At 51.9% G+C, this 12,794-nt stretch overlaps 2 protein-coding genes across 3 annotated transcripts; both read left to right on the top strand.

Moving 5' to 3' along the window:
• The first annotated feature begins 2,641 nt into the window (after window positions 1-2,641).
• SSR2 (signal sequence receptor subunit 2) lies at window positions 2,642-7,283 on the top strand. Of its 2 annotated transcripts, none has more exons than XM_033083063.1 (6): window positions 2,642-2,725; window positions 4,401-4,555; window positions 5,457-5,555; window positions 5,938-6,046; window positions 6,201-6,278; window positions 6,941-7,283. In XM_033083063.1, the coding sequence occupies exons 2-6, from the start codon at window positions 4,401-4,403 to the stop codon at window positions 7,049-7,051; spliced, it is 552 nt and encodes a 183-aa protein (XP_032938954.1). In that variant the 5' UTR covers window positions 2,642-2,725; the 3' UTR covers window positions 7,052-7,283. The 2 variants fall into 2 exon arrangements, with proteins under 2 accessions (XP_032938954.1, XP_032938955.1); XM_033083064.2 differs by lacking the exon at window positions 2,642-2,725 and adding an exon at window positions 2,809-2,886.
• An 868-nt stretch (window positions 7,284-8,151) lies between these two features.
• On the top strand, window positions 8,152-12,637 carry LOC117008786 (T-complex protein 1 subunit gamma-like). Its single transcript, XM_033082852.1, has 5 exons — window positions 8,152-8,419; window positions 11,131-11,192; window positions 11,719-11,769; window positions 11,865-11,927; window positions 12,503-12,637. Exons 1-5 carry the CDS (start codon window positions 8,152-8,154, stop codon window positions 12,635-12,637), a joined length of 579 nt encoding a protein of 192 aa, XP_032938743.1.
• Window positions 12,638-12,794: the final 157 nt, after the last annotated feature.

Below are 12,794 nucleotides of genomic sequence, written 5' to 3'. Positions count from 1 at the left end.
AAGGGTAAGCCTGGCAAGAGAAGGCCAGGAATGAAAGCAGTAGGCAGGTCAAGGGGAGGGATGGGTGTGCAAGGCAAGGAAGGAGTTGGGTTTGTAAGGCAAAGCAAGCAAGAAGTGTGTCCAAGGATTGCTTCCAGACTGGTCTGCCTGGCACTGATCTCTTCTGAATTTCCTCTCCTCTGCACCTGAAACACTGGGGCTGTGAGCTTTACTTCCTATGGGAAAGAACTGTCATTCTTGTCATGGCTGAAATTTTGATTCCAAAATGCAATACATCCAAAGATTGCTCCCAGATGAAAGCTGCCAGGACAGATGGTCTGGTGGCTTTGGCCTCCCCTGGGCAGCTTCTCATCTACACCTGAAACTTTGGGTCTATGTGATTTTCTTTCATAGCAGGGCATCTCACCCTCCCACAAGGGTTTATCCATTGTTTGTTAACCAGTCAGATAACTCAAAGAGGACAAGCTGTCTTGTGGGGAGTTATTCTGGCACCGTGGGTTTAACACTGGTCTGGCATCTCCCAACTGCCAATAAACATCTAACTGTTGAAATGAGACCTGGCAATGTAATTCAGATTTTTAACTGACAGACACCTCAATTTACAAACTCTAAAAGCCACACCAAACTTTCACAAGGCAGAAATCTTCTATACATTCCCATGGAAATGTGTGGAGTTTCTCTTGTGAGTAGGGACACCTGCTTCACAGTTACTCCCCAGGGGTTAAGTGAAGGAATCTGTGTACATTATTGTTATTTTGGTGGTGAGTTACATTTGCCTCCTAATCAATACTATTTCTTTTGCTAGCTTTAATATAATTACCTTGATATAGTGCACTGTTTTATGTTATGTTATGTTATAATCTATTAGCAGGTATTTAGTTTTCTATTGTGTAGTAATTCTGATTAGGATATTTCATCTGTTGTCTCTTGTCTGTTTAATAAATAATTTTTATAAATAGATCTGATTTGCCATCATTAGAACTTGCAGTCCAGAGTGATCCCTTAAATTTAAACTGTTACCAAAATCTGAGGCTAAGGCAGGGCTTGTCTAAAGTTTCTACCTTTCTATGGTGTCATTATCATTCAGAGCCCATAGCCAAAATTGGATTCCAAAATTATATATATTCAAGGATTGCTCCCAGACAAAAGCCAGACTCATTCTCTGCAAGGTAACCACCTCTAAAATTTTGATTCCACCTCCAAAATTCATTATATTCAAGAATTACTCCCAGACAAGAGGAGCAAGGACAGAAAGATCTTCCTGCAGGGCCAGGGGTGCAGTTTTCAGTGCCTGCCTTCCCCCACTGGCCGTTCCTTCCTCCCCTGAGTGCAGAAGAAACCAAATCCAGCAGAGTCAACACGAGCTGAGTCCAACCAAGCCAAGGCAGAGCCCAGCTGATGTGAAAAGGGCCGAGCAGGAAGAGGCAAAGTGCCACAACTGACCTCTAGAGACACTGCTGCTGTCCCTGAGAGGGGAACTCATCCTGCAGCTCTGCAGCTCACCAGGCAATGCCAGCACGCCCCCATCTGCCAGCAGAATTACTCCCTGACATCCCGGGGTTTTTTAATTCCAGGAGGGAAGAGTTGAGCCAAGAGAACCTCACCAACATCTTGTCTTTGTCCTCCTGGGCCACATGAGCTGCTAAGAGAAGCAGCAGCAATTTTATCTTTGTTACAAGGGGGCTAATTAATACCTTGGTTTTTGCTGGTTAAAACATTTTCTTTTATTTGGTACAAATTTCTTTCCATCCTGTATGTCTCACTCCATTGCTTTGTGAATTTATTTTTTTAATAAATTATTATTTTTAATGATTTATTGTCCCTCCCTTGATGGCAGGAGGGGAAGGACAGTGGCTTGTTCGGAGTTTAGCTCCTCATTGGTTGTTGAAACCAACACAGCCAGGTTTTGGGGGTGGAAATCTCCTGTGACCCCCTCATCCTCCTCACACCTGCCCTTCTGCTGCACCACTGCCCACCCCTCACTGACATTTGGATGCTCCAAATGACCTCACCCCAACCTCCCAAAGAGGCACAAAGCAAGGGAAAGAGCTCTGACCAGCAGATCATTCTCTTCAATAATGCCATTCCAAATGGACAAACTCCATCCCTGCAAAAGAAGGGGAGGAATCATCCCCTCAGCAGCTCCAGTCATTGCACTGCTGCTGCACACCACGCTTGCTTGGTCAATAAAACTGGAACTGAAGTGTCAAAACTTTAAAATAAAGAACAAATATCAGTAATTCACTTTTATCCTGAAGAGTTTTGTTACGTTCCTGACTTTGCTCTAGTGAGGTCGGGACATGGAAGGCGCAGCCTGTCTGAGGGAATGAGTCAAGGAGCTAGGGAGACTCTGGGGTTCTGTGCACCTGATTCCTGAGGAATTAAACCCTGCACCTCCTCCTTCACTCCTTCCTCACTGCTTTACACATCCACCACGGACCTGGGCAGAGCACTTGCGCCCAGACACACCCGCTGCCCTTCTCCAGAGCCTTTTCAGAGCCCGGCTCAGCACAATCCGCCCGCTCCCTTCCCCACACTCTGCCACCAGGGGGCGATGGCGCAGCGCCGGAAGTGTGCCCTGCGCAGGCGCGGAGTCCCTCCGTGCGCGCGGGTGTGGACTCCATTTCCCAGGGGGCATAGGGCGCCCGTGAGGCGCGGTGTTCGTGCGTCACTTCCGCCGCGGCTGCGCTGACTCGTCTTTGCGGCGTTGGCGGCGGGAGAGACGGTGAGGGGCGGGAGGCCCGGAGTGTCTGGGGGCTGTGTCCTCGGGTCTCTGGGCGGAGTGGGGGGCGCTGGGAAGGGTCTGTAGGTGGGCTCTGAGGGGCCGGGAAGGACGGGCCGGTTTCTGCTGCTGGAGCGTCGTTGTCGGGGTGTTCGGCGGCAGCGGTGGGTGAAAGCGGGCGGTTCTCTCTTGAGAGGTGTCCCTGAGCCCCTCTGGGCCCCTGGGCTTCGTGAGTAGGCAGGAGCAGCCTGGGCTGCGTGCGCTGGTGTGCGGCTGCAGCGGGGCAGGACTGGAGGGAAGGAAGGGGCTTCTGGCACCTGCACTGGGCCAGGCTGGGCAGGCGAGTCCGGGCCAAGCGCCCGAGGTTCAGCGAGGCCAAAGGCAGGGACTGCATCTGCACCGAAACATCACCAGAGTGGGGGAGAATGGATGGAGAGCAGCCCTGAGAAGAGTTTGGGGGGGATGGGTTGATAAGAACCTCAGCATGCTGAGCTAACGTGCATTGTGGGCCCAGAAAGCCAACACTGCCCTGGGCACATCCCAACAGCTTGGGCAGCGTGTGAAGGGGGGGATTGTGCCCCTCTGCTGAGACCCTGCCCTGCAGAGCTGCCTCCAGCTCTGGGCTCCCAGCACAGGAAGGACGTGGAGCTGCTGGAGTGAGTCCAGAGAAAGCCACAGAAATTATTCAGGGGCTGGTCTTGATGATCTAGATCCTCTGCTCTGGAGACAGGCTGGGAGAGCTGGGAGTGTTCAGCTTAAAGAATTGAAGGCTCCAGGGAGACCTCAGAGCTCCTTCCACTGCCTAAAAGAGCTCCAGGAATGCTGGTGAGGGACTTTGGAGAAGGGCCTTGAGTCAGTGGCACAGGTGAAGCAGAGAAGCTGTGGCTGCTCCATCCCTGGAAGTGTTGAAGGCAGGTTTAGATGAGGCTTGGAGCGAGCTGGTCTAGTGGAAAGTGTCCTTGCCCATGACAGGGGGTGCAATTGGATGGTCTTTACAGCCCTGTCCAGCCACCCTGTGACTGTGGAGGCCCTGATATTGCAGCAGATTTTGCATTTAAAAGCCCCATCGAGTGTCCTGTCTGGTCACATCTGTAGCATTGCTGTTTCCTTGTCCTCTCAACAGGGTGGCTTCAGAGGCACTGTGTTTGGATAAGTCAGGCCACGTGGCCTGAAGCAGGGATTTGTGCAGGGGATCATAAAAGCCACTGGAGGGTGTTGGTGGTTCCTCAGTGGCTGGAAATAGGAAAGAATAAGTGTTGGAAGTGAAGAGCTGGTGCTTTCTGAGAAGAACTAACGCTGGTGTGAAAGACAGGGCTGGAAAGTTGCCAGGCTTTGCAAGGACAATTAACTGTTGCTAAAATGGATCAAACTGTTGATTGCCAAAGCTTTTGCTCTGGAAGTTCCTAGAAGAGGCTTAGTGATCTGAAAGCTTTGCCCATTACTGAGATGAGCAGTGCCAGGGATTGGAATCAATGACCCTTGTGGGATCAACTCAGGATGTTCCATGATTCTCTAAAGGGCAGTGATACTGGCCAGGGCTTTGAAAGGGGAGAAGACCATTGACTTTCCTTCCATGGCTGCAGATCTGGGACACAGCTGTGCCAATTCTTACATGCCCACAGGCAAGTGTTGAGAGATTCCAAATGATCAGTGTCATTCCATTTCCTTGTGTTCCCAGATGAAGCTCGCGCTTCTTGCCGTGTTTGCCCTGGTGTCTGTGGCTCACTGTGAGGATGGTGCCAGGCTCCTGGCCTCCAAATCCCTGTTAAACAGATATGCAGTGGAGGGCAAGGACTTGACTTTGCAGTACAACATCTACAATGTTGGCTCCAGGTAAGCCCTGTCCAGGCTTCAGTAGTGACCACAAGCAAATGTTCTCTGTGTGGCTGCAGGGTACAAGGTGATTTCTGAGCTCTGTGATGTGCTCTTGCTTTTGCTCCCTCTGACTCTGAGCTTTCCCACAGTGCCTGAAGGATTGACCCTGAAATTTGCCTTTTCCTTCCTATTCTGTTGTCCCTGCTCTCACCTCGTGGCTGCTCAAGCTGTCAGTGCATCATGGTGCAGTTCCTGTGGTGTCCTGGTGACACTGTGCTCCCCACACATGCAGCTCCTTTTCTTGGCTTTATGAACTCTTTTTCACCTTTATCCTTTTTAATGAAAATTCATTTTGCTATCAGGACTTAACTAAGAACCTGACAAAGATAAAACAGAACTTCTACGATGCTGTTAAAAAGCTTCATTTGCAGAATGAAAAGCTGATTGATAAAATGCAGGACACTATTGAAGAGCTTTGCAGTTTAGGTCTTTAGATTTTTTCTTTTCAAGGCAGAATAATGCATGCTGAGTACAGTACTACTAAGAGAAGAATATATGGTGTTGTAATGTTGGATTCATACAACATTAATGAGATACTGTGATTTTATATGTGGCATTTGGTTATTACTTAGGCCAACATGTGTATCCATGGGATGGTATCAGAAGTTCAGGAAACTGCTTTTTTTGTGGAAACAGCAGAGGTTTTCCTGTCCATGTGGTTGTTTCTCTCAGCTTTGCCTTCCTCTCTCTGCAGTCCCATAAAACACCTCAGCTCTCTTCCCCATATTCCACTGGTGACATTTAATCTTTCAAAAGCCAATTCTTCCATTTGGTCAGGATGGAACTGTCATTGCACTTTACTGCAGAGCCTGTGAGCAAATCTTAAGATTCCCCTTTCACTCCTCTCTGTTGTGTTTAGTGCTGCCCTGGATGTGGAGCTGTCTGATGATTCCTTCCCCCCAGAAGATTTTGGCATCGTCTCTGGCATGCTCAACGTCAAGTGGGACAGGATTGCTCCGTATCTTTTGATGATTTGAAATTTCTCCCAACCCTGTTTCTTGCCCCTGAGCATCCTGCAGCTTTGTCAAATCTTCATCTGCTGTCTGTGAAATTCTTTCCAGAGTTTGGATAGGGTGCCAAATCAAAACCCCTGCTCTTCTGGACGGTGCTGTGTAAAATTAAAGTTTCCTTGCAGACAGCACTAGGTCCTGGGGCAGTTGCTCTGTGTGCAGAGGAGCAGCTGGGTCAGCCTAAGGTGGATCTGGCTGGCTGTGACCACGAGCACTCAGATTTGTCAGCAGCACTGACTTTTGCACCTGGCTCCAGGCTGCTCTTTCCCATCTCCTCACTTTTCTTCCTGTGATGAAATGCAAGTGTTTTCCTTAATGTCTGGCTGCCAGAGCGAGCAACGTGTCCCACACCGTGGTTCTACGGCCTCTCAAAGCTGGCTACTTCAACTTCACCTCTGCCACCATCACGTACCTGGCACAGGAGGGTGCACAGGTTGTGGTAAGTGGCTGATTTATGGGAGCCCTGCAGATAGACCTGAGGGTGCTCCTGGAGCTGTGTGTTTGGGGATGATGCGTGTCTGTGTGCTCTCATCCTGCCCAGCTCTGGAGCGATGAGGAAAGGTGACAAAGTGTCTTTTCCTTGCCTTTTGCAGGTTGGCTTCACTAGTGCTCCTGGGCAGGGAGGAATCCTGGCTCAGCGTGACTTCGACAGGAGGTTCTCCCCTCATTTTGTAAGTACCTGTCCATTGATAATGGAAAAGTCACCACAGCAGCTGCAGCCGAGTGTGGTGGCTTCCTGCTTGCATGTGGTGTGTGTGGCTTGCTCTGCATTCACCTGGAGAGTTCCAGCTGGAGCTGGAGTTCATTCCTGTCACTTCTCCAGAGCACTGTCACAGAAGCAGCTGAGTTTCTATCTCAGCTCCCTGTGTGAATGAGCTGCACTGTGGGATTTGAGGCAGAAAATCTAAGAGTAGAATCTTAGAACCTCTTAGGCTGGAAGGGACCCACATGGATCGTGGAGTCCCAACTCCTGGCCCTGCAGAGGATAACCCCAGCAATCCCAACCCATGTGCCTTTTGTTCCTGTCCCCAAACTGCTTGAGCTCTTGTCAAGCTCTGTGCTGTGACAACTTTCCTGGGGAGCCTTTTCCAATGTCTGGGAGACCAAGCTCTGGGAGAAGCCTTTTCTTAATATCCTGCCCTGACCCTGCTGCGGGCACTCCCTCAGGTGCTGTCACCGAGGGCAGGGGTCATTGCCTGCCCCTGCACTTCCCCACGTGAGGAAGCTGCACACAGTGTGAGGTGTCCCCTCCCTCTCCTCCTCTGACCTGATTGCTCTAAGACTCCTGTGGCCTGGATTGTATTGACTTTTCTTTAACAATTTCTCCCTCTAGCTGGACTGGGCCGCATTTGGCGTGATGACCCTGCCGTCCATCGGGATCCCCCTGCTGCTCTGGTACTCGAGCAAGAGGAAGTACGACACCCCCAAGACCAAAAAGAACTGAGCAGAGTCAAATGGCACCAGCAGCCCAGAGCTCAGCAAAGGACAAACCTGAAGCACCAAGAGCAGTGGCTGAGTGGGGATGGCACCATCCCCTGAGAAGTGCTGCCTGTGCTGCGCTTTCAGCCCTCTGGGCAAAGGATTCGGTGGCTGCAGCAGCAGCAGCAATGAGGTGTCCTCTGTGTTCTAATGGAGAAACAAGCAAACAGAAAAAAAGAACAACCAAAAGTCCCAAACTGCCTTGTCCAGCCTCTTTGGAGGCAGAAGCCCTCTGTCCTCAGCAGCTGCAGCAATCCCTACTAGGAGCAGTGTGTTAGTGCCCAGGGGGCCCTGTTTGTGGGGCTGTGCCCCCTGTGCTGCCTCCAGCTCTCATTTGCCTGCCGCAGGTTTCTGCAGGGTGTCACATCTCGGGGTCCCCTCTGGCTGCTGTGGGACAGAGCTTGCTCTGGTCACACCCCAGATCTGATTTGATAGAGGATGTCAGAGCTGCTGCTTTGCCCTGTTGATGTTGCTCGGTGGCCCAGCAGCCTGCCCTGGTCCATGGTGGGCTTGTAAAGCAATGAGGGTGGAGAGAAGGGAGGCAGATCAGAGTTCAGTTCCTCAAGAATCAGGTGCAGAGGCTGGAAACTCTTCCTGCACTAGGGCTGCTTTGCTTATCTACATGCACCCACACCCCCCTCCCCTAGATGTGCTCCAGCTTTCTGCTGACAGTGGATCAGGTCGTGTCGTGTGACACCCGGTCTCTTCCCATGCCATTATGTGACCCTCTGTCCCTTCTGGTGACACTGAACCGCCTGAGACAGAAAATGGCCGCTGGCAGCTGGAGAGGGCTTGGGGCCCTCCTTGGAGCGGACACCCGAGCCTGGGGCACGGGCTCGGTTCGTTCTAACAGCAGGAGCTGCTGCTCCAGGACCCGGGCACGGCCTGCCTTATCGGACAGGCGCTGTCTCCTCAATATCCATCCTCTTCCTAGCGTCCTGTACTGGGCAGGCTGGGCAAGACCGCCGTGCTGACCATGGGTGCTGGGGGGCATTGAGGTGTGCCTTTCGCAGCCGAGGTGACTCGTGGCATCGGTTCGGAATAGAACAGGCAGGCAGCAGCACGATGAGCACTCAGCTGTACCCCGCAGGCCCCAGGGCCGGGCCGGGCCTGCCCCGCGCTCCGGCGGAGCCCCCGCTGCTCCCGCCCCGCTGCCCGCCGTCACTTCCCGGCCGGAACTCGCCGGGCGTTCCCTCTGATCGGGCGCGGCGCTCACGCGCGATTCACCGCGGCTCAGGGGCGGTGCGCTGTGGCGCGGCATTACCAGGCGACAGTGCCGAGGCTCCAGAAGGTTCCGCCGCGATGATGGGCCCGCGCCCCGTCCTGGTTCTCAGTAAGTTCCGCCGGCCCGGCCCGGTCTCCCGGGGCGGAGGGTGAGGGTGTGAACGGTTCGGACCCCCGGCCCGCTCTGCCGCTCGCTTGACTCGCCGCCATGTTGGGTCTCCTCATGGCCGGGCGGCCTTTCACAGCGTGTTCGACCGGGGTCTCCTGTCCTGCCGGGGATCCATTGGGGATCGCTGCCGCCACCGGCGCGGTCCGAGCTCCCCTCGCATCTCCCTTCCCTCAGCCTCTGCTCCCCTCGCATCTCCCTTCCCACAGCCTCTGCTCCCGCTCGGAGCTCCCTCCTCAGCTCCCTCCCCACAGCCTCTGCTCCCCCTCGCATCTCCCTCCCCACACCCTCTGCTCCATCCCCGCATCTCCCTTCCCTCAGCCTCTGCTCCCCCTCGCATCTCCCTCTCCACAGCCTCTGCTCCCCTCTCCAGCTCCCTCCCCACAGCCTCTGCTCTCCTCCGCAGCTCTCTCCCCACAGCCTCTGCTCCCCCTCGCCCCCTCGCATCTCCCTCCCCACAGCCTCTGCTCCCCTCCCCAGCTCCCTCCCCACAGCCTCTGCTCCCCTTCCCCAGCTCCCTCCCCAAAACCTCTGCTCCCTTCTGCATCTCCCTCCCCACAGTCTCTGCTCTCTCCTCGCATCTCCCTCCCCACAGCCTCTGCTCCCCATCCCAGCTCCCTCTCCACAACCTCTGCTCTCCTCTCCAGCTCCCTCCCCACAACTTCTGCTCTCCTCCGCATCTCCCTCCCCACAGCCTCTGCTCCCCTCGCATCTCCCTCCCCACAGCCCCTGCTCCCCTTCCCCAGCTCCCTCCCCACAGCCTCTGCTCTCCTCCGCAGCTCTCTCCCCACAGCCTCTGCTCCCCCTCGCCCCCTCGCATCTCCCTCCCCACAGCCTCTGCTCCCCTCCCCAGCTCCCTCCCCACAGCCTCTGCTCCCCTTCCCCAGCTCCCTCCCCAAAGCCTCTGCTCCCCCTCGCATCTCCCTCCCCACACCCTCTGCTCCATCCCCGCATCTCCCTTCCCTCAGCCTCTGCTCCCCCTCGCATCTCCCTCTCCACAGCCTCTGCTCCCCTCTCCAGCTCCCTCCCCACAGCCTCTGCTCTCCTCCGCAGCTCTCTCCCCACAGCCTCTGCTCCCCCTCGCCCCCTCGCATCTCCCTCCCCACAGCCTCTGCTCCCCTCCCCAGCTCCCTCCCCACAGCCTCTGCTCCCCTCCCCAGCTCCCTCCCCACAGCCTCTGCTCCCCTTCCCCAGCTCCCTCCCCAAAGCCTCTGCTCCCCTCTGCATCTCCCTCCCCACAGTCTCTGCTCTCTCCTCGCATCTCCCTCCCCACAGCCTCTGCTCTCCTCCCCAGCTCCCTCCTCACAGCCTCTACTCCCCCTCCCCAGCTCCCTCCCCAGCTCCCTCCCCACAGCTTCTGCTTCCCCTCTGCATCTCCCTCCCCACAGTCTCTGCTCCCTCCCCACAGTCTCTGCTCTCTTCTCACATCTCCCTCCCCACAGCCTCTTCTCCCCTCCCCAGCTCTCTCCCCTCAGCCTCTACCGCGCCCTGCCCGGGACATCTCGGAGCCCCGCTGCGCTCAGACCTTTTCTGGCAGCCTTCAGCTGTGATCGCATCTTTGTCAGCATGCTGCTTTGTACTGCCCTGTTTGAACCCCATGTGAACCCCAATTCTTGGGCCTCTGATCAGTGTTAAGGACACGGAGCTACTGGAGCGAGTCTGAGGGAGTTCACAGTGCTGCTGCAAGGACTGAAGCCCTTCTGCTCTGGAGACAGGCTGGGAGAGCTGGGGGTGTTGAACCTGGAGAAGTAAAGGCTCCAGGGGGACCTTCGAGTTCCCAAAGGAGTTCTAAAAGACGGAGAAGGGAGAGAGATTTGAACAAGGTGTCCCTGCCTGTGAGAGGGCTTTGGAACAAGGTGGTCTTTAAGGTCACCTCCAACCCAAACCATTCTATGATTCTACCACCATCTACCAATACAAGGCGTTCCCAGTTTTTTTTTTCCTGTTTGGGTATCTCATTGTCTTTTCTCCATCCATTCTGTGCTCTGTTAACCCAATAGGCAGACTGTGCTAGCCCACTGCCCCTTTTCTGTAAGCCTGCTTGCCTGAGACTTGGTGCTGCTCTTACTGTTGCTTCCTTTTGTTCTGTCTTACACCTTTCCTGTGCGCATGCATCTGCTCCTGAGTAAATCTGGGCATGCTCGGCCTGGTTTGTAATTCCAGAAAAGCATCCCTGAGCCCAAGTGTGCTCTAGGGCTGAGTTTGTTGATAGCTGGTCTCCAGCTGTAGTTGTGAGCCAGTTGGTCACCCTCATATGCCAAAGCAACAATGATGGATTAACTTTATGTTCACCTAGTTCTGCTTGCTGTACATGAGCCTCTGTAACTCTTTTTTACTGAGCACTACTATACAATAGCAGCTCCTTGGCTTTGTGAGATCTGTCAGATCTGAGTAACTGCAGTTTGATTTTCTGGGGTAATAGGTCCTGTTTCAGGTTTGCAAAGCTTTGTCTCAGGATGCTAACAAGGAGTCCTGTTATAATAGGGAATGTTGTTTTTCACTGACAATCTGTCAATGTGTTTCTCATCATCACTGCAGTATTGTATTATAAACTCTGAATTTCAAACTGGTCACATGTTGAATGTGTGACTGAGAGATGACTGCATCCTTATTGTTTTGTACTTGATTAATTTTATTTTTTCTGTATGCTTTAGGTCAGAATACAAAACGTGAGTCTGGAAGAAAAGTCCAGACAGGAAACATCACTGCTGCAAAGGTACCAAATTCTCAGGCTCTTCTGTTCCTTTTATTATTTTTTTTTTGGTGTGTGTGTATTTGTATATTTCAGAGGGAAAACTGGATGTGAAGCATATTTTCTCTATTCTATATGAATATAGAGTAGAAGAAGAAGCAACATAGAAAATAATTTGCTATATTATCAGAAGATTTTTATAGTATTACATAAAAATTCTCTACAAAAATAAAATATCTGTGTTGTTCATGTAATGGGTATCCTATAAATAACCATAGAGGGATTTAACCAACCAAACTCCCTTTCTCTGCAAAGTCTGAAAGTGTCTCAGTTTTGACATCTGATTAAGATAATAATTTAGTGTGGTTCCAGTGTCTTGGTGATCCCCATATTCTCATTGCCACACAATTCTTAACTTTGACTCCATCTCAACCACAGTGGAGTTGTTGAATCATTTAAATTTTACAGGGACTTCTGATTTTACCATGGGGGTTTTTTTTAGACTTTTTGATGCCCTCCTGTATTACCTCATTTCTTTGATTCCTCCTAGACTATTGCTGACATTATCCGAACATGTTTAGGACCAAGAGCAATGATGAAGGTAAGAATTTGTGCTGCAGCACCTGTCTGCAGCTGGCTGGAAGTGAGACACACATGGACAGAGCAGTCAAGTGTTGTTTCTCTTTGTGCTTGCAGATGCTCTTGGACCCCATGGGTGGGATTGTGATGACCAACGATGGCAATGCTATTCTTAGAGAAGTAAGTTTCTCCTGAAGGATTTTCTTGCTTAACATTAAGTCGGTATGTGTCTGAATCTTGGATGGCAGTGGAGCTGTGTGATCTCCTCACCTGTCCTGAGAGCCAGCAAGTGCCAACCAGCTGCACCAAGAAAGGTTCTTACTGAGGAGAAATGAAACATATCCAGCAAGTGTTCTTGCTCTAGAGAAATGTAGGTTTGATCTTAGAGCAGGAAGTTTTCATGGAGTGTTTACAAGACTGATACAAATTCTTTGGTAATTGGAGCTGTTATCAACTGCATTGAGACCTTTTGAGTAGATGGTGGTGTTCACAATGCCACATGATGAGACCTAGAAATCATTATCATCTGTCTGGTGCAAGAGCTGTTAAAAGAACACCCTAAAAACTGTAATGCCTGAGAAACAGTGAAGAGACACAACACTGTCAATCACAAGGGCTTGGTTTTGGTCTGAAGAGGGAAGAAAAAGCCTTGCTGTGTTTGGACAGAATGCCTTTGATTTTATTAAAGGTGTAATATTTGTTCTATTGAGTGACATGAGATGTTTCTGCTTTCCATACTCCTTACTCCTACATAGATTCAAGTCCAGCATCCAGCTGCAAAATCAATGATAGAGATCAGCCGCACTCAGGATGAAGAAGTTGGAGATGGGACCACATCTGTCATTATCCTTGGTAAGGAGACTGACTCAGACACTTTGCATCAAGGCTGAAATTCACCCTTTTTTCTAAGCAGAGCCCATGATGAGACACATCTTAGTTATTTCCTAACCTTGAGATGGAGAGGGGTTTTTTTACTGTGTAAGAGCATACTAGGTTCATGAGACCCTAACGTGGTCAGCTGCACACTTTGGGAAGTTTTTCTTTCCC

The sequence above is a fragment of the Catharus ustulatus genome, chromosome 30 (genome assembly GCF_009819885.2).
Source record: "Catharus ustulatus isolate bCatUst1 chromosome 30, bCatUst1.pri.v2, whole genome shotgun sequence".
NCBI lineage: Eukaryota > Metazoa > Chordata > Aves > Passeriformes > Turdidae > Catharus > Catharus ustulatus.
Note: the sequence above shows the minus strand (reverse complement) of the source record. Positions and strands in the feature narration are given on the sequence as shown.

What these genes read in the sequence shown, in the direction of transcription:
- SSR2 (XM_033083063.1), top strand. Translation starts at nt 4,401, where the DNA reads ATGAAGCTCGCGCTTCTTGCCGTGTTTGCCCTGGTGTCTGTGGCTCAC. An exon ending in AGGAGGGTGCACAGGTTGTG is followed by an intron (nt 6,047 to 6,200) that starts GTAAGTGGCTGA and finishes TGCCTTTTGCAG; the next exon opens with GTTGGCTTCACTAGTGCTCC. An exon ending in GGAGGTTCTCCCCTCATTTT is followed by an intron (nt 6,279 to 6,940) that starts GTAAGTACCTGT and finishes TTCTCCCTCTAG; the next exon opens with CTGGACTGGGCCGCATTTGG.
- LOC117008786 (XM_033082852.1), top strand. Translation starts at nt 8,152, where the DNA reads ATGAGCACTCAGCTGTACCCCGCAGGCCCCAGGGCCGGGCCGGGCCTG. An exon ending in GACCAAGAGCAATGATGAAG is followed by an intron (nt 11,770 to 11,864) that starts GTAAGAATTTGT and finishes TTGTGCTTGCAG; the next exon opens with ATGCTCTTGGACCCCATGGG. An exon ending in GCAATGCTATTCTTAGAGAA is followed by an intron (nt 11,928 to 12,502) that starts GTAAGTTTCTCC and finishes ACTCCTACATAG; the next exon opens with ATTCAAGTCCAGCATCCAGC.